Source organism: Pseudonaja textilis, chromosome 14, assembly GCF_049901715.1.
Source record: "Pseudonaja textilis isolate UNSWEBS1 chromosome 14, rPseTex1.2, whole genome shotgun sequence".
NCBI lineage: Eukaryota > Metazoa > Chordata > Lepidosauria > Squamata > Elapidae > Pseudonaja > Pseudonaja textilis.
The window spans coordinates 16,478,816-16,499,152 of NC_142003.1; the positions used below are offsets into that span (position 1 = coordinate 16,478,816).

Here is a 20,337-nt window from a genome sequence, read left to right on the forward strand (position 1 = left end):
ACAGAAAGGCAATTATACACTCCATTCAGGCAGAAAGCTATCCCTCACTCCGGTCCAAGAGGCGAGGGATAGACAGAGAAGAGGTAGCGAAGAAGGGAGCTAAATCAAGAGAGGCAGAGATGGGGGAGTGTTGTGTTTAAAGAAAAGAAGTGTGTGTGTGTGTGAGAGAGGGAGGGAGAGAGAGAGAAAGATAGAGAGAAGAGGAGAGAGAGAGAGAGAGAGAATGTGTGGGTGTAGGGAGGAGAGAGGGAAAGAAGTTTGCTTATGGACTTACCTGCTGTAAGTACATAAGAGTCAAGGCACAGGAAAGCTGGGGACACATACCCACGTTCGGAAGTGCCACGCAAGTTGTCCCTGTCAGAGGATGTTGCATGTTGCCACTCTCGACTCGGCGGACGACAAGTGAGGGGGCTTGCATGAGGAAGAGACTTAATCCTGCCTCAGCGCCAAAAAGGGTGAAGGAAAAAAAAAAAAAGGAAGGAAGAAAGAAAGAAAGAAAGAAGGAAAAAAAAAAGAGACGCGTTCTTTTTCCCCACTGTCTCTCTTTCAGTCTCGCTCTCTCTCCCGCACTCCCGCTCTCTTCCCCTGTAAAACTGCCACCGCTCACTTTCTCCAAAGGGGAACGGGGAGGGGGGGCTTTGCTTCCAGCCGAGAAAATCAAAACAAAAAAACACCCCCTCCAAGACACGCGCGCCCGAGAAGAGAGAAGAGCGCGTGTGTGCACGCACTCTTGCCCCGCTACTCTCTTCTTGGGGGGTGGGGGGTGTCTAGGAGGATCAGCGATGAGGATGAGGAGGATGTTGGTGTGTTGGTGTGTGGGAGGCTCTCCTTCTCGTCCCCCCACCCCCGTCCCCGCGTGTGCAAAGCCTTACACGCCGGGCAACTCTCAAGTCAAGGCCATTGGCTCACAATTGTGCTTTTTTTTTCTTCTTCTTCTTCTTTATGTCTTTTTCCTCTCTTTCTCCCCCCCTCCCCCCAAGCTAAGCGAAGCCAAGGCAAACAAAAAAGAAAATCTGGAGGGGAAAAAAAAAAGTGGGGGGGGGGTTTGAGCCGGAGAAAAACGAGCGGTTTTAATCGTGAAGAGAGAAAGCCGCCTACAGCCTCCGAGCAAGATTCCCCCACAATGTCACCGAACGCATGAAGGGCTCTCTCTCTCTCTCTCTCTCTCTCTCCACACACACACACACACACACACACAGCCCGCTTGCACACTCGCTGCTCCCTTGTACGGGAGCAAGAGCAGCGCCGAGGGGCTGCCGAGGAGACAAATCCAACCTCTTTCTGCTCCCCATGGATTCAAGCAATGGGCTCCTCTCATTTGTCCAAGGGGTCCCAAGACAGGACGGGCCCCCTTGCCCACTCACCAATATTCAAATAATTATATGTGTATGTGTGTAAATCCTCCAGAGATTGGCAAAGAGAGGAGAGAGAAAAGAGGGGGGGAGAGAGAGAGAGAGAGAGAGAGAGAGAGAGAGAGAGAGAGAGAGAGAGAGAGAGAGAGAGAGAGAGAGAGTGTTATATTGCACCACCGGCCTGAGGTTTGGAGTCAATTAATGTCAGTGGCCAGCTGGGACTGGAAAGAGGGTCCTGGGTTAAACCTCCCACCCCCCTTCCTCGCAAGCCAGATCGGAGATTTTGTTGGGTGCGTGGAAGGCCTTGGACTTTCGGCATGGCCTTTTTGGAGGAAAGCCCAAGAGGCGAGCAGAAGAGAGGAAAGGAGATGTGAAAATCCGGGTTAGGAAGGATGGAATTGCACCAGAAAGTTGGCGCCTCCAGGAAGAGATACCTCGGGATGCTCTCCTTGGGTGTGGCGAAAACGCCCTCAAGGATTCTGGACAGGGCACACAAACCGAAGCAATGAATCATTTTAATAATTGTTGCGGTCATTAAAAAACACGAACCGTTCTAGGAGAGGCTACCCAAAACAGAGTGGTGGTCTGAATATAGGGACTAGCGTTTCAGGGCTTTGAAAAAAGTGTGCTTGTGTCTGTGTTTGTATTTGCATCTCTCTCTCTCTCTCTCTCTCTCTCTCTCTCTCTCTCTCTGTATCCTTTGATTTCCCATCACCTCCCTCAAGCTCCTCCCACCAGCATTTGCATTTTCGCAGGAGTTTGTAAAAGACCATTAACCATGGTGAAAAATTAGATTAGGCACTGCAGTTGAATCTTTAAGGAATAAAAGTCACGGTATGGCAAAGTCCATTCCCCAATCGGCTCCCTTGCCTTCAGGAAGAAAGAACCCACATATGTAAATTCCTCTCATTTAAGATGATTAAAGGTGGCCCAAAGCCCTATCCATTACGAGAGGCGATTCTGTCAGGTTAGGTGAACAAATACCATTAGCCACCCAGGGAAAAAACAAACACAAACTAATATTTACTTCTTCTTATTCTTTTTTTTTAAACTTATAAGTAATATGTCTTCCTGGAATCAGAGCCCCCCCACCCCCAAGTCTGCCTTCCTCTCTTTATTTTATGGAGTAATAATTATTCATTAGCAGACCAACTTAATCTTCATGTAATAAAACAGGATGTGAGCTGCAAATGAAATCATTTATGCTTAAAACTTGTCCTTGAGGTCAAATTTCACCCTCTTCCTTTCCTCTCCATGCAGGAGTAAGATGCCAGGAAATATAAATATATATATATATTTATATTTCCTGGCATCTTACTCCTGCATGGTATATATATATATATATACTAATGTTAATCAATATATACTAATATATACTAATGTTAATCAAAAGGAATTTGGACATTTCGACTTGAAGATTTCCTTCCTGTTCTTTCCTTCCCAGGGTTTTATTTTAAGAAGGAACTCAGGAACTTAAAACAAGAGCCAGCAAAAAAAAAGTTATCTGTATAGAAGAAGCTAATATTGATACCCAGGAAGGGAAGACTCAGTGCAAGGGGCAAGAATCAAGCATTTATCTCAAACTAGGAGCGTTTCATGTATTGCTGGGTCTTCTGTCGGAAATTGCTGCTGTATTCTCACATTTTCCTTTAAATTTTATTTTATTTTTCCCCTCCCCTTCCAGCCATTATTGAAATAAAAATGCAAACAGAACACCAGAGGATTCCTGCATTACAGGCAAACCGAGCTTCACTTCAAAAGTAGTTAGCTGTTGTATAATAAGGAGTGCAAACATTTTTTTTTTTTAAAAGGCTTCTTATAAAAAAACACAACACAACACATTGACAATCTCACCACAACCCCCTCTACCCATATGAAATGGCCTGCTATGACTACAAACCACCCCAAAAGGCAGATATCTCAACAAACCAGCTCCACCCTTATTTTATTTCCCCCAAACAATAATTAAAATGCAAACATGCATGAACAGTATCACACACAGACACATACTTGGGACTCACAAAGAAAGGGTGTCTTTCTTACGCTGAAAAAGCCGACGTGGTTGCAGAGTATCATAAAGCTTGAGCGACTCTGATATCACTGCTACAGTGAACAACCAAAATTAATTTATAATGAAAAAAAAAAGAAAAAAGGAAAGGAGGGGAGGAATTGAAAGACTAGATATAGACAGACACAAAAGGAAGAAAGGAAACACTAACATAAAATGAAGTCTTGTATTGTCACTTATCTTTTTTTCTCTATCCCTTGCATTCTATCTCTTGCCTTAAGCAGTCTCTTGTTCTGATAAAATTATCTTGCTTTTCCTTTCTCTTTTCCAGAACAATAAAACATGTTATTCAGCATATGCCTGTGATCTTTCCTTCCTTCCTTCCTTCCTTCCTTCCTTTCCTTCCTTCCTTCCTTCCTTCCTTCCTTCCTTCCTTCTTTCCTTCCTTCCTTCCTTCCTTCCTTCCTTCCTTCCTTCCTTCCCTCCCCTTCCTAATAAAAACCAATAATACTTTATTTTATAAATAAAAGGTACAACTAAAGTGCAAAATTAATTATCAAAATATTTCATGAAAAATACATGGCATGGAGAGATTGAAAAACCTATCTGCGCATAATGTTGGGCTTTTAAAAATGTGAAAGAAAGGACAAAGCCATCAAACTTCAAATATTTTGTGGGGGAACTCCTTTGAACTCGTCCTGGTTGCTTGTTTTCTAAAGCATAAAATTTAAACAATGCATCATATTATGGGTGAAGTACTTCTTCCACCAACTGAGAAAAGGTTTACAACTAGGGAGGAGAAATATATAGACACACACAAACACAGAGATTAGAGAATTCCTCATGCATTTGTTCATTGATGGGTTGCACATGCATTCTGCTTTCCCCTTAGGAAACGGAGGATGAAAGTGAATTTTAGATTAATTATGTGGTTGTCAGCTACTGAGCAAATCCTATGTAGGTTTGTTCAGAGGTCAGATCCAATGTTACAACTGAGAGTCTTGGGGCCAAAACTTGTATTCCAAAATTGCTTGCATTTGTCCTGCAGTGTTTGATGCAGTGTTTCTTTTTTGGCCACCCAGCACCTGTGCTTGTTTCAGTGACGTTTAGTGATGAGAGATGAAGTTGGTGTGACACAATCATTTGTGGCTGCCTGGGGATTTCCAGAAGTTGAAGTCTACAAGTCTTACATTTACCAAGGTTGAGAAACACCTATTTTAATGGCTGAATTGATACACCATATTAAAATACTGTTTATTAAATCATTCATAATGGGCAAGTCCTTGAAGTTTGTTAAGATTTACAAACCACAACAGCTAGATTTGGGGAAAAAAAAGTATTGTATGAATTTCTGGATATTTGCTAATACTTCGTCAATAAGACAAGGTGAGATGGCAAAGGGTTGTTAAGTTCAATATCAGCTATTACCCTTGTGAATTATGATTACCTTTATTGTCAGAGTACAATATGTGTACAATGAGATTGGCTGAACCTACCTTCGTGCACCTCACAACTCACAGTGCGAACAGAAGTCCCCAAACCAGTCCCAATCTTATTACACTATGTGACCTTGTTGCACAAAGCTTGTTGTAACATTGGAACTGACCTCTGAACAAACCTACATAGGATTGCTCTGTAGCTGACAACCACATAATTAATCCAAAATTCACTTTCATCCTCCGTTTCCTAAGGGGAAATTGAACATAGGAATCTACAGTAGATTAAAAAATGAATAGATACAGATTAACAGAGTTGGAAAGGACCTTGCAGGTCATCTAGTCCAACCCGCCCCCTGCTGAAGCAGGAGACCCTGCATCATTTCTGACAAGTAGCAGTCCAGCCTCTTCTTGAAAGCTTCCAGGGATGACGCTCCCACAACTTCTGGAGGCATAGAGAATAGAGGTAGTCCTTGACTCACAATGTTTTTTTTTAGTGGCCGTTCAAAGTTACCGAAAAAAGTGACTTAGACTGTTTTTCTACAATTACAACAGTGATGAGATTCAATTTTTTTTTTACTAATGGTTCTGTGGGCATGACTAGGTGGGCGTGGCAGGGGAAGGATACTGCAAAATCCCCATTCCCTCCCCACTCCACTAACCTGCTTTCCAGCTCCGTTCTCCTGTGCAGGGCAACCAAAGAAGATCCAGCCAATCTGCTGGGACTCGATGGGAGGCAGAGAAGAGATGGGGTTGGCGGGGCCAGTCAGAGGTAGGATTTGCCGGTTCTCCGAACTACTCAAAATTTCTGCTACCGGTTCTCCAGAACTGGTCAGAACCTGCTGAATACCACCTCTGACTTGGCAACACCTCTGAATTACAACTGTTCCAGCAATCCCCGCAGTCATGTGATTTACATTCAGATAGTTGACAACGGATTCACATTTACAATGACGTCAGTGTCTCAGAATCACATGAACCCATTTTGCGAGCTCCTCACAAGCAAAGTCAAGGAGGAATCCAGATTCACTTCACACAACCGCGTTACTAACTTAACAGCTGCAGTGATTCACTTAACTGTGGCAAGGACAGTCATAAAACAGAACAAAACTCCCTCGTCAACGAAAATCTGGGGCTCGTTGGTCATAAGTCGAGGACTACCTGTATTTTGAAATAATAAAAAGTGAAGAGTGAACATTCCAAAAACGTGCATGGGAACCCAGACTTTAGGTTGCTTTTGACAAAACAAATGCTCGTCAGTTAGTTACACACACACAAAAGTAGATTATGCATGTGGTAAATGTTTTTTTGTCATGATTGTGAACTTGGAGTCATCATGGAGATGCTGAAACGGTCATAAGTGTGGAAAAACCATCATGAGTCCCTTTTTTTCAATGCTGCACTGACTTCAAGCAGTCACTAAATGAACTGCTGTAAGTCAGGGACCACCTGTAGTGCAAAGACATACCTTGAAGTCTTTCTAATTTAAAATCTACATATATAAAAGAGAAATGCCACTCACACATCATCACAAAATCTCCAGAACCGTAAAGCCTACAAACTTGAAGTTTGGCACGTATGTTCCTCTTGGTTTCTAGGTGCTCACTAAGAAAGTTTTTTTTTTTCAAAATGACCATCAAAGTATTAGTATTTCGTATATTATTATTATTAACATGCTCTGATGCTAAGGAGTTCTACTCCCCCTCTCCACCTGAAAAGAAATCTCTTCCAAATGCAAAACACCACCAGAGGAGAGGAGTTTCAGTTTTAGTTTCACAGCACCAAGCAGCTTTAGTACAGAACAGTTGAGCTAAGCCACGCCCAGGCTCCTCGCTGTCTCCTTCTTGCTCACACAGCAAATACTCTTTCAATTTCCAAACAGCCCTCAACTCCCTCACACACTGACAGAACACTAGCCAGATGAACACCAATGGATGCTGGTAGGCAGAGACACAATTTTTCCCCTTATTTTCCTCCCCCAAAACTAAGCCCCACCATATAGTTTCGTAGCAAAGCACGGGTATCGAGCTAAGACATAAATAAATGAGGTTAATTTGTCGGTCCCTCATTGGCTAGAGGGAACCAAAGCATCGCCCATCAACCTCACTCAGTGAGAATCCTTGGGTGGGTGTGTGAGGAGGGGGAAGGCAAAGTGATCTGAACTGAGAAGCCCACGAGAAACTAACTTTCCCAAGCTTCAGCTAATTAATTAATTGATCAAAGCAAGCTTGCCAGAAAGAGGTAGCTTGATTTTTAAAGCAGAAATCCATCGATGGAAGAAAACATCGAGCGATCTCCTTTGGACCTGCCCTTGCACAAATGAAGATGTTACAACCAGGCCACTTCCCGTGTCACTAAACTTCACTCATTTCTAACCAAAACGGGACATTTTTTTTTTTTCAATTCTAAATTGATTCAGATGTTTTGCAGGATTTTTTTTCCAACCTGGGGAACGACATAGGCCCCTGACTGGAATAGATCCTTGAACAAAAGAGGCAAAAAACAATTGTCCCGTACAGGTAGCTCCGTAATCCTACTACTATGGTCAGAAGATTGCAAGAGCTGACCTTAGATTAGATTAACAGAATTGATATGGACCTTGTAGGTCACTTAGACCAACCCCCATTGGCTTTTTGAGCTGCCGCCACACACTGCTGGCTCATATTTAGCTGGATGTCCACCAAGACTCCAAGATGCCTCTCTCAGTTACTGCTGTTAAGCCTGGTTTCACCCAATCTATACGTGTACTTTCGGTTTTTCTTGCCTAAATGTAAGACTTTATTTATTTGATTTGATTTGTCAATCGCTTACAAGATAATAGGTGTAAGTATAAACATAAGTAAGAATACAGGAAATAGGTATGAATAAATGGGGACAATAGGACAGGGACGGGAGGCACAATGGTGCATCTATGCACACCCCTTAAAAGCTGGTTAGATGCCATGAGGTAAGTGGCAGCGCCGTAACCATATGCGTGTTGCAAAGAACACAAAGGGCCTCTTCCATCCTTATCAAGGGGAGTGCTAGCCTTCTCTCCTTTCATACAACAACTTGACTTTTCTCTACGTTGATTTCATTTTGTTAGATACGGCCCATAGATGGGCCGTATCTAATCCAATCAAGATCCAATCAAGATTTGGAACTTGAGTCTGTCTTCTTGGGTGTTGGCTATTCCTGCCACCTTCGTATCATCTGCAAATTTAGTAAATTCCCCTTCTGTTCCCTCATCTAAGTCCTTTATGAAGATATTGAAGAGTCCTGGGTCTAAAATGGAACCTTGTGGCACCCCACTGCTTACTTCCCTCCATGTAGACTTAGACTCATTAAGGACTACTCATTGAGTATGGTTTGTCAGCCAGGTGTGAATCCCTTTGGTGGTGATGCCATCTATCCCACTTTCTTCTAGCTTACCAAGAAGTAGGTTGTGGTCTACTTTGTCGAATGCCTTGCTCTCAGCTTAGGACCAGATGAACACATTAACAGAGTTGGGAGGGACCTTGTAGGTCATCTATCTCAACCCCGCTGCCCAAGCAAAACCCTGACCAAACTTGAGCCCAACATTTATGCTGCTGAATGAGACAGTTCTCTTAAGGGAATTTGGCCACATTATTTCTTGACTTTTCTTGCCATAGTTGTTAAGGGAATCACCGCAGGGTTGTTCAGTGAATCTGGCTTGTGGGGGGTTAGGACGTTACTTTAACCCTTGTTTGTATTTGTTTCTTATGTTTCTTTTTAGGAAGTGAAGGGGGGACTCCTGTCAGCTTTGGAATTGTTATTAAAAGCTTCCACACAGCGGCGGAGAAATGGAGGGGGCTGATATTATTTGAGTAGCTCTCAGTAGACAAAATAAATTATTTAGTAATTCAAGGACATTGTGAATGGTGCACGAAGAATTGGGACAGAAGGGGGATTGATTCACATGATGTATGATGTGGGAAAAAGGGGATGGTTTGTAGGTTGGGTCCTTGTGGGAAGTCCAGGGGGAAACGTTAGTTTTAGAATTCCACAGAGGTGCCAAGTTTCTATGCTAATAAAAATACTTTGAGATTATAGTTGTCTTGGAGTTACTGGTTGGAATGGATAGCCTTTGGAATGCTGACACCTGCTTGTTGGATGGTCACAAACAAGGATCACACGATCCAGGGATACTGCAATCATCATAAATATGAGTCAGTTGCCAAGTCAGAGGTGGTATTCAGCAGGTTCTGACCAGTTCTGGAGAACCGGTAGTGGAAATTTTGAGTAGTTTGGAGAACTGGCAAATCCCACCTCTGACTGGCCCCACCAACCCCATCTCTTCTCTGCCTCCCATTGAGTCCCGGCTGATCGGCTGGGTCTTCTTTGGTTGCCCTGCACAGGAGAACGGAGCTGGAACGCAGGTTAGTGGGGTGGAGAGGGAATGGGGAGTTTACAGTACCCTTCCCCTGCCACACCCACCAAGCCATGCCCACCAAGCCACGCCCACAGAGCACCACACCCACCAAGCCATGCCCAGAGCTGATTGGCTGGGTCTCCTTTGCTTGCCCTGCACAGGAGAACGGAGCTGGAAAGCAGGTTAGAGGGGTGTGGAGAGAATGGGGATATTGCAGTATCCTTCCCCTGCCACGCCCACCAAGCCACGCCTAGCCATGCCCACCAAGCCACACCCACAGAACCAGTAGTAAAAAAAAAATGAATCCCCACCAAGCATCTGAATTTTGGTAACGTGATCATGGGAATATTGCAATGGTCATAAATATATGAAAAACAGTCATACGATACTTTTTTTTCAGTGCCATTGTAACTTCAAGCAGTCACTAAATTAATTGTAAGTCGAAGATCTCCTGTATTCCAATTTTTCCAAATTCCCCAGAAGAAAAGGATGCCCCAACAAGCCTCTATGAAGCATTGAATGTCTTCTCCCTCACTAGCAAGAAGAAACATCAAAGATTTTTTTTTCCTTTACAGAATGAAGATTGAAAAAGAGAAATGAGAGGGGGGGGGAAAACATGTCTATGTTGATGTTTAATTAACGTAGCATTCTGAAAAGAAAAATCCCAACAATGAAGACTTCCGCTCCCTTTTATTTCAATTATTGTTTTTTTATTTATTACATAAACAGTGGAGTCAGCCTAAAGCCGAATATTGCTGCTGATGTACCGATGGAAAAGAAACGGCTGAATACCTCATCAATGGCATTAAGCATCAAGTTAATGCATTTTCCAATGGGCCAAAATATACAGATTTTAGAAACCGGCAACAACAAAAAACCCCTCACACAATCTCACAACTGAGGAAAATTTTGCTCGTGCGTTATAGAATTCTACTAAACCACAGATAAGAAATTACAGGCTGAGAGTTGATATCTTCTCCAATGCTAAATCCACTTTTGCATATATAAATATCCCTGCTAGGCATTCAGAAGTATTATTATCCCTTTTTCCTTATATTCTTAGTTTTAATTTCATGTAAAGGATTTCAGTCTGTTTCAGATCTGCTAGGTGGTCTTAGAGATATGAATTTTGCCTAATGCCAGGGAAGAAAAAGGGAAGGGGAGGGAATGGAAAGGACAAGGAAAAAGTAAGAGAAGGGAAGGAGAAAGGAAGGGGAAAAGAAAGGAAAGGGGAAGAAAGGGGAAGAGAAAGAAAGGAAAGGAAAGGAAAGGAAAGGAAAGGAAAGGGAAAGATAGGAAAAGGGAAGAGAAAGAGAAAGGAAAGGAAAGGAAAGGAAAGGAAAGGGAAGGGAAGGGAAGGGAAGGGAAGGAAAGGAAAGGAAAGGAAAGGAAAGGAAAGGAAAGGAAAGGAAAGGGAAAGATAGGAAGAGAAGAAAGAGAAAGGAAAGGGAGAGGGAATAAAGGGGAAGGGAAAGGAAGGGAAGGAAAAGAAAGGGGAAGACAGAGGAAGGGAAGGGAAGGAGAAAAGAAGGAGAAAGGGAAGGAAAGGAAAAGGGAAGACACAACCAGTAATTCAGATCAATTCTTGGGCAGGTCAGGAAGCAATGGGTGGAAGATCATTAAAGATAGATCCAACCCAGAACTCAGGCGGAAAAAAATCTAACTGTGGAAACAATTAATCAATGGAATAGATTGCTTCCCGGAGTTGTGGGTGCCCCATTAATGAAAGTTTTCAGAAATACACATGACAATCATTTGTCCAGGGTGATATAAAGTCTCCTACCTTGGGTAGGGGCTTGGACTATAAGACCTCCAAGGTTCCTTCCAGCCCTACGGTTCTATATTCTATGTATCTTCACTCTTTTTAAATTCAGAGGAAGCTATTGGTCAACGGTCCAGCTGCTGTCACAAAACATGCATAGCTTTTCCTAAGTTTAGTTAATTTTAATCATCGCTGTGATTTATGTGCGTGTTTTAGAATATTGCATAAATTCAGGCCACTTGGTTAGCTTAAAATGCAATGTTGCATGCAAATGATGAAAATGAATTCATTCCCTCAAAGGATCAAGTATATTGTGCAAATACAGTCACTCATTGCCATGTCTTTGGCAGAAGCAAAAATAAAATCACATTTTCATGGGGCATCCTTTTCACAGGATGGTGAGTTGCGTCAGCCAACACGGTGACCCAGGGAGGATATCTCACAGGGAAATTAAATTCTGAGCAGATTAAAAATTGAGGTGAAAGCAATTTTCCTATCAATCATAACTGTGTCACATATTAACCGGTAAAGGACGGTCAATGAACGGACCCAATAAACTCCAGATCCTGAATACAATGTCAGTAACAATTCCTGAGATCAATGATTTCATCTATGTTACTGCATTTTATGGTTCATATTCATTTCAATTTATATTGTTTTATTTAGTATCCTAGTATGATTTATGTTGATTGCTTCTTTAGTATCTTATGACAATCACTAAGCTCAGTGGCTAAGAGACTGAGCTTGTTGATCAGAAAGATTGGCAGTTCGGAGGTTCAAAACCCTAGCGCCACGTAACGGAGTGAGCTCCCATTACTTGTCCCAGCTTTTGCCAACCTAGCAGTTCAAAAACACATAAAAAATGCAAGTAGAAAAATAGGAACCACTTTGGTGGGAAGGGAACAGCGTTGCATGCACCTTTGGCCTTTAGTCCTGCTGGCCACATGACCACGGAGACCTCTTCAGACAGCGCTGGCTCTTCGGCTTTGAAACATAGATGAGGACCCTAGACTAGTATGTATGTGTAAGGGGAACCTTTACCTTTACCTTTAAGTGTTGTATCTTGTGATTTATGATAAATGTATTTTTACGATGACTATGATCATGTTTTATCTCTTATTGCTTGTATGTACACTGACAGCTTTGTGCACCAGAGACAAATTCCTTGTGTGTCCAGGCACACTTGGCCAAAAAAGAATTCTGTTCTAAAAAAAATGTCTTTCCTTGGAATCACCTGAATTGTACTCCTACCTCAGCCCATACTGGTTTTAACACTCACTCTCTCTCTCTCTCTCTCCCTCCCTCCCTCCCTCCCTCTCTCTCCCTCTCCCTCTCCCTCCCTCCTCCCTCTCCTCCTCCCTCTCCTCCTCCCTCTCTCTCTCCCTCCCTCCCTCCCTCCTCTCTCTCTCTCTCTCTCTCTTTCTCTCTGTGTGTGTGTGTGTGTCCAAGTCATTGCTGATTCCCGGGACTGCCTGGACTAGTTACTGCTGGCATGTTTGGGAAGGCTTCAGAAATGGTTTGTGACTGCCTACTTATCTAGCGTTAGAGTCATTAAATCATAAGGCTGGAAGAGCTCTTGGAAGTCTTCCAATCCAAGTGGCTGCCCGAGGCAGGAGACCTTATACCATCTCAGTCAAATACTGCAACCAATGTTGGTCACCAAAAAAACTACAAAAAAGATATTGAGACTTTGGAAAAAAAAGTTCAGAGAAGAACAACTAAAATGATCAAAGGCCTGGAGACTAAAACATATGAAGAGCAGCTGCAGGATCTGAGTTTGGCTAGAAGAATTGGGGAGAGGGGCATGATAGCAGTATTTCAGTCCAAGGGGCTACCACAAAGAAGAGGGGATCAAATTATTCTCCAAAGCACCAGAGAGAAATGATGGTTGGAAACTGATCAAAGAGAGAAGCAACCTGGAATTATGGAGAAACTTCCTCACGGGGAGGACAATTTACCAGTGGAACAGCTTTTCTTCAGAAGTTGTGGGTGCTTCATCACTGGAGGTTTTTAAGAAGAGACTGGATATCTATCTGTCTGAAATGGTGTAGGGTCTCCTGCTTGAGCAGGGAGCTCGACTAGAAGACCTCCAAGGTGCCTTCCAGCTCATCCTATTCTATTCAAATGGTTGTCCATTTTTTTCTTTAAAAACTTCCAGTGATGGAGCACCCACAACTTCTGGAGACAAGCTATTTCCTTCATTGTTCTTATTGTCAGAATATTTCTCCTTAGTTCCAGGTTGGATTGCCCTTTAACCAGCTTCCACCCATTGCTTCTTGTTCTGCCCTTTGAGAGAAAGTGACTAGCCCATGGTTGCCCGGCTTCATCCTTTAGATGGGACTAGAACTCATTGTCTTCTGGTTTTCTGTTGTCTGAATCACTTCAGCAACCTGGATCTCTCTCTTTTTTTAAAAAAAAGAAGCTAACTTATCCTCTATCTATTCTGCCTGAGAACTAGAGGTGGCACTAAAGCTTCACTCAAAGTTGTGTGAACACAGTGAAGTACAGTAAATCTGGACACTCTGTTGGCAACTTTGAGTTTTGGATGAATGCAGAAGGAAATCTGAGGGCAACTGACAGCTTTTCAATACAGAGAGTCAGCCCTATTGATGCTGATGAGTTGGACCAGAGCAAGAAGTCTCTCCATCTGTTTTAGCATTTACGCTGCTGTAAGCAAAATGTAGGAGATCTTTGAAAGCCTCCAGGAGATGTTTCTGCAAGTCTTCTTAAAAATATTTCCAAGAATGAAGTATCATTCAAACCAAGCATGGAGTCAGCTCAAGGGATATGTAGATGGATGAGTTTTGATAGGAGACTTTCATAAGACCCCATTGGGATTTAACAGAGAGAGAGAGAGAGGGGAGGGAGAGGGATAGGGGGAGGGAGGGAGAGAGGGAGAGGGAGAGGGAGAGAGGGAGAGAGGGGGGAGAGAGAAGAGGGTCAAGGTTGACTCAGCCTCCCATCCTTCTGAGGTGGTTAAAATGAGGACCTAGATTGTTAGGAGCAATAGGCTGATTCTGTAAACTGCTTAAGGCTGTAAAACACTGTAAAGCAGTATATAAATCTATTGCTATTCCTTTTCTCCTTCCTTCCTTCCTTCCTTCCTTCCTTCCTTCCTTCCTTCCTTCCTTCCTTCCTTCCTTCCTTCCTTCCATCCATCCATCCATCCATCCATCCATCATGCACAATGCCTAGAATGCAGTATTGCAGGCTAATTCTGCCGGCTGCCAGCAGTTCGATTCTCACTGGCTCAAGGTTGACTCATCCTTCCATCCTTCCGAGGTGGGTCAAATGAGGAGCCAGATTGTTGGGGGGCAAGAGGCTGACTCTGTAACCTGCTTAGAGAGACAGTAAAGCACTGTAAAGCGGTATATAAGTCTAAGTGCTATTGCAATTGCTATTTCCTATCCTCCGCGAAAGGATCTCTTCTGAAATGTAAAGCATTTACATTGTACATCATCCTCCAATTAGGGGGAAAAAAAACCTTCTAGACAGCTAAGAACATCAATAGTCTCCTTTGCTATATGTCATCATCTCCGGGCATGCATCTTCTTTTGATGGTATCCTACAAGTCCTCTTACTCCTGTGCGCTTGATCCTTGGCTGCTGCGCTGAGAGGGACAACCAGGGAGCCAATTAATGTCAATTACAGGAGGGGGTTCATTTGTTAGGGACTGGACTTAGTTCATCATTTTTTTTTTTTTATCACAGGCAGCGAGATGGGGGAAATAAAACCATCTGGCCTGGACTTGAATTGGAAGGCCTGGAGGTGAAAAGGCTTTCATTTAATGACAGATGACTAAGCTGCAGACTTGCTTGGGCCCCTTACCTACAAAAAAAAAGGAGAGGAAATCAATGTTTCTACCTACCTTGTTCTGATTTGTAATGTCAGACTAATAATGCTAGCAGGCAGATAACTTAAACGCCATTCCTGAATCTGCCATGCATTCGGGGACTCTGGACAATGTCATAGGACATGACAGGACCAGATGCTCAGTTCTGGAAGCTCAACAATAACTTTTTTTCTATTATTATTCTATTCTATTATTATTCTATTATTATTATTACTATTATTTCTATACACAAAAAATACAATATACATAGCAAACAAGATAACTATGCTGGGTTTCGTATCACAAATCACTGGTCAAACACTTCCCAAGCGTTTAGGACTGAGTAATGTATTGGCGGATTATGCGAGCAGATCCCAGTAAGGTGGCCTTTTGCAGCTGACCAATGGTGATCTTGTCAGTTCCAATTGTTCTTAAGTGCTTGCCTAGGTCTTTAGACACAGCACCCAGTTTGCCGAGTACCACTGGAACCACCTGCACTGGTTTATGCCAGACTCTCTGCAGTTCGATTCTCAAGTCCTGGTATCTGGTGATTTTTTTCAAGTTGTTTCTCGTCGATTTTGCTGTCACCAGGTATGTCAATGTCGACAATCCACACTTTTTTCTTCTCCACAATCGTGATATCCGGGGTGTTGTGTTCCAAAACTTTGTCAGTCTGTATTAGGAAGTCCCACAGTAGTTTTGCATGCTCATTTTCGACCATTTTTTCAGACTTATGATCCCACCAGTTCTTTGCTACAGGCAGATGGTAGTTGTGACACAAGTTCCAGTGGATGATGATGATGATGATTATCATTCACAAGAAATGACAGTGTACACAGCAAACAAGATAATTATTCTGGGTTTCGTATCACAAATCACTAGTCGTTTAGGACTGTGTGATGTATCGGTGGATTATGCGAGCAGATCCCAGTAAGGTGGCCTTCTGCAGGATTTTTTTTTTCCCTTGGAAAAGAGACACCTATTTTCAATCTGATTCTGAGGGTACCTTAGAACCATCTAGTCAGGGGTGGGCTTCAAAAATTTTAGCAACAGGTTCTCTGCCCTGTTGCTGGATGGGCGTGGCCTAGCTGGTCTCCTGCACCGTGGTGCGTGTGTGTGTGGGGGGGGTGCTTTTGCCCTCCCTGGGTTCCCGAGGCTTTCCTTGAACATCTGGGAGCGTGAAAACAGCCTCCCCAGGCTCCGGAGGCTCTCTGGAAGCTGGGCCCATTTCTGGCCTTCCCAAACTTCCAGGAGGCCTGTTTTTCATCCTCCCCGAGCCTCTGGGCACCACCCTGCACTTACCCGCATCCAAAATGGGCCATGTGGGGACTCCTGGGAGGGGAGGGGTGAGCGGGGCCAGCCAGGAGTGGGATTTGGGGGTTCTCCAAACTGCACAGAATCTTAGCTAGGTCTTTCCCAAACCCCTGCGAACCCCCAGCAGCCCACCCCTGCAGAAAGAGTCAGAAACATGAATGTTATGAACAATACTGTTCCTAAGAGGTAGATGGGGATGTTTTTCTTCTGCACTTCCATGTGTCAACGGGAAGGAGAGGGAAATAGTTAGCTGGGGTTTTGCAGTCAAATATATATAAAAAAAGTTTTCCTGAGGGAACCAAGGACATTGCAACAGGTGGCTGGGGAGAGGAGGAGCGAAGTAACCAAGCAACTGCCCAGGCATCTCTATTGGACCATGTGACTGATGACTGGGGGGAATCTTTCTCTTTTAATTAGGTGAAAACCGCAGGAACTTTCAGAATCAGTTTTCACCAGTTGTGCCAATATGATATATCCAATAAAATTGTTCTTTGAGGAATGTACCTGCCTCAAAGTTCTGCTTTCTAGGGGTGCATTACTTGGAATGCTGACACCATGTTTGTGTAGTCCTCTTATTGTCTACATTCATAGAACATGCAACCACAGAACAGGAAGGGATGTTGGAGTTCTTCTAATCCAACTCCCGTCTCAAGATTGGAGATCTTATACCATCCCAGTCCCATGGTTGTCCAGTCTATTTTGGAAAACCTCCACATCTCTGCGAGTCAAGTTGTTCCCTATATTAATTGTTCTCACTGTCAGAAAATTTCTCCTTACTTCTAGGTTGGATCTCTCTTTAACGTGCTTCTACCCATTACTTCTTGTCCTGCCCTCTGATGCCCTAGAGAATAAACCAGTCTCCTCTTCTAGGTTCTATTATATCACATGATCTAAAATGGACACCTAACATCAAAACCGTCATCAAAAAAGCACAACAAAGAATGTTATTTCAGCACCAACTCAGAAAGCTCAAACTGCCCAAGGAGCTGCTGATCCAGTTCTACAGAGGAATGATTATGTCATCTGCACCTCTATAACTGTCTGGTTTGATTCTGCAACCCAGCAGGACAGACACAGATTTCAGAGGATAATTAGGACTGCAGAGAAAACAATTACTACCAACCTGCCTTCAGTCAAGGACCTGTATACTACACAAGTCAAAAAGAGGGCTGTGAAAATATCTACAGACCTCTCACATCCTGGACATAAACTGTTTCAACTCCTACCCTCAAAACGATGCTATAGAGCACTGCACACCAGAACAACTAGACACAAGGGCAGGTTTTTCCCCAAAGCCACCCCTCTGCTTAACAAATAATTCCCTCAACACTGTCCAACTGTTTACAAAGAGTGAATTACTATTACTGTTAATCTTCTCATCACTCCTGATCACCCCTCCCCTCCCACTTGTGATTGTATGACTGTAACTTTGTCGCTTGTATCCTTATGATTTATATTGACTGTTTCCTAATATGATTTGATTGCTTATTGTACCTTATGACTATCATTAAGTGTTATACCTTATGATTCTTGACTCTTGACGAACGTCTCTTTTCTTTTATGGACACTGAGAGCATTTGCACCAAGACAAATTCCTTGTCTGTCCAATCAAACTTGGCCAATAAAGAATTCTACTCTATCCTATCTTATTCTATTCTTCTCTGAAGTACTGAAAAACAGTTATTATGTCTCCCCCTCATTCTTCCCTTCCCACATTCCTCCCTCCCTCAACCTACAATTTAGCATCATTTCTGTTGCTCTTCTCTGCACAAGGAGAGGTCTTTCTTACAGTCTCTTCTCTTGGGATTTAATAGATCTAACCAAATATCTAAGGTTTGTTCTGACTGATTCAGACCAATTTGGATGCTTTTCGTACACGAGTTTCAGCAGTCAAAATCAACCTTAATCAAAGGAGGTCTCCCTTGGACATGCGGTCCAAATTGATTCAGACATCCAAATCTAATAGCTTTTTTTCCCCCTGAATCATCTCAAACAGCCCAATGAAATCAGAACTGATTTGCACATTAGGAAGATTTAATTGACATTTGGGAAACCAGGGAAAGTGCAGAAGCGTATAATATAAAACTGGAAACTCACACAAGGATAAGCCATGTATGCAATGCTTCCTACATTTCAATCTTTGGAAAGAGGAGAAGGTTCATTATCACGAAAAGACAGAGAGATAATAATGATAAAATATATACAGCTATAATTTAAACTCAGGTGGAGAGGGAGGGGTAACAGACCAGCAGAGTTGGAAGGGGGCCTTGGAGGTCTTTTAGTCCAACCCCCTGCTTAAGCAGGAGACCCTATACCATTCCAAACAAATGCCTGCTCAGTCTCTTCTTAAAAGACTCTAGTGATGGAGCACCCACAACTTATGAAGGCAAGTTGATCTACTGGTTGATTGTTAGGGAGGGAGGGAGGGAGGGAGGGAGGGAGGAAGGAAGGAAGGAAGGAAGGAAGGAGGGAGGGAGGGAGAAAGAAAGAGATTATCACATTTTTCAATAGCTGAACTCCAGCAGTAAAGCTTTGCTTAAGAGTCATTTAATGTTGTGTTACCAAGTTGATGAATGTGGGATGCTCAAGTACCTGAAAATCTTTGAATCAGAAATCTGATATCAAAGAACACTCTGAAAACAGACCCACCCTCTCCATCTCTGATGGTATCAATTCTTTTGCAATGCTACTAAACCTGGGGCACTGTCTTCCTCTAGCATCAGAACCATGGACCAGTTAACCCAGTGAATCAGCCCAGCTGGGCAAATGGAGAAAAAATTGCCACCACAGAAGTTTTTGTAGCCGTTGTTGCTGCTGCAGCTTTCACAGATGCAGACACAACTAGTATAAATATCAGCAGCTGTTCTAAAAACTTACTCTGAGATATGTCTTGAGTGAAGTACTTGCTAGATTAGATGGAAATCCATTCAGCTTCTATCAGATCCTTCAAGGAAACCTACATTATTGTTATGGTTTCTGCTTGTAAACCCAAGCAATACAGCATCAAAGATTCAATAAGATCTCAACTTGCTATGTTCAGTAGAGTTTAGCCTTAAGTAAATGAATGTAACAACTGTAGACTAAATAACATGAATAGAATAAAAGAGAAACACAGAGTTGGAAGGGACCTTGGAGGTCTTCTAGTCCAATCCCCTGCTCAGGCAGGAAACCCTATATCATTTTAGACAAGTGGTTATCCAAAGAACTTCCAGTGATGGAGCAGCCACAACTTCTGAAGGCAAGCCCTTCCACTTCTTAATTGTTCTGACTTCAGGAAAGTTCTCCTTATTTCTAGGTGGCTTCTCTCCTTGATTAGTCTCCATTTTTCTTCTCCTGCCTTTGGTGCTTTGGACAATATCTTGATTCCTTCTTCTTTGCGGCAGCCCCTGAGATATCGGAACATTGCTATCATGTCACCCCTAGTCCATCTTTTCATTAGACTAGACATACCCAATTCCTGCAACCGTTCCTGATATGTTTTAGCTTTGATCAGACATCTTTGATTCAAGTCTAGAGTTTGATTTTTAGACTCCAATAGCATTTTCTAGAAGTGGATGGGGGAATGATTCCATCAATATTTTGATCCTGAATGAGAGTTTTGGAACCAATGTTGCTTTAACAGGAATTCAGGACCTCCATACTTGGCCACTTTAAGACATGACCAGCTGAGGATTTCCGTGGAAGTTGAACAACACAAGTATCACACTTGCCAAGTTTCTCCAAGTAAATATGTAAATATTTTAAGGAACAGGATGCACCTTTAACTTACATTTTTGAGTAAGACAAAAAAAGAAATGCAACAGTACTATTGGTCTGTCTACCTTGGAAGATCATCCTACATCTCTAGCAAAACAAGCATGGAATCTTTACCAACTTTAAGGTCAACTTCAATAATAAATGGGTATTATTACAGGTTTTTTTTTAAAAAAACTATCTTATTTTCTCTTTCTCATTCTCTCTCATTCTCTCTCTCTCATCCTCTCTTCTCTCTCATTCTCCCTTCCATTCTCTCATTATCTCATTTTCTCTCATTCTCTCTCTCATTCTTCTCTCTCATTCTCTCTCATTCTTGCTTCCATTCTCTCCCCCATTCTCTCTCTTTCATTTTCTCTCATTCTCTCATTCTCGTTCTCATTCTCATTCTCTCTCTCTCTCTCTCTCTCTCTCTCTACCTCCCTCCTTCCCTCCCCCCTTCTCTCTTCCAGAAGAATCAGCTGGGCAGTACAGAATGAACCAGAGGACATTAATCTAGTAGAGGGAC

At 42.8% G+C, this 20,337-nt stretch overlaps 1 protein-coding gene and 1 non-coding gene across 12 annotated transcripts in view; both read right to left on the reverse strand.

Annotated features, from left to right (window-relative positions):
* The window catches only part of RBFOX1 (RNA binding fox-1 homolog 1), a 1,842,789-nt gene that overhangs the window by 457,712 nt on the left and 1,364,740 nt on the right, over positions 1-20,337 (reverse strand). The window contains exon 1 of one of the 11 annotated variants that reach the window (XM_087912649.1): positions 275-484. The exons of 8 other annotated variants lie outside the window; for them this stretch is intronic. In XM_087912649.1, coding sequence (XP_087768775.1) covers positions 275-418 — 144 coding nt within the window. In that variant the 5' untranslated portion in view covers positions 419-484. Of the gene's footprint in view, positions 1-274; positions 486-20,337 lie in introns of those variants that run through there. 2 more of the 11 variants (XM_087912648.1, XM_087912647.1) reach the window with 2 other exon arrangements.
* Positions 7,720-7,846, reverse strand: LOC113439019 (U6atac minor spliceosomal RNA). The gene has a single exon (XR_003374491.1). It is a non-coding gene; the product is annotated as a U6atac minor spliceosomal RNA (small nuclear RNA).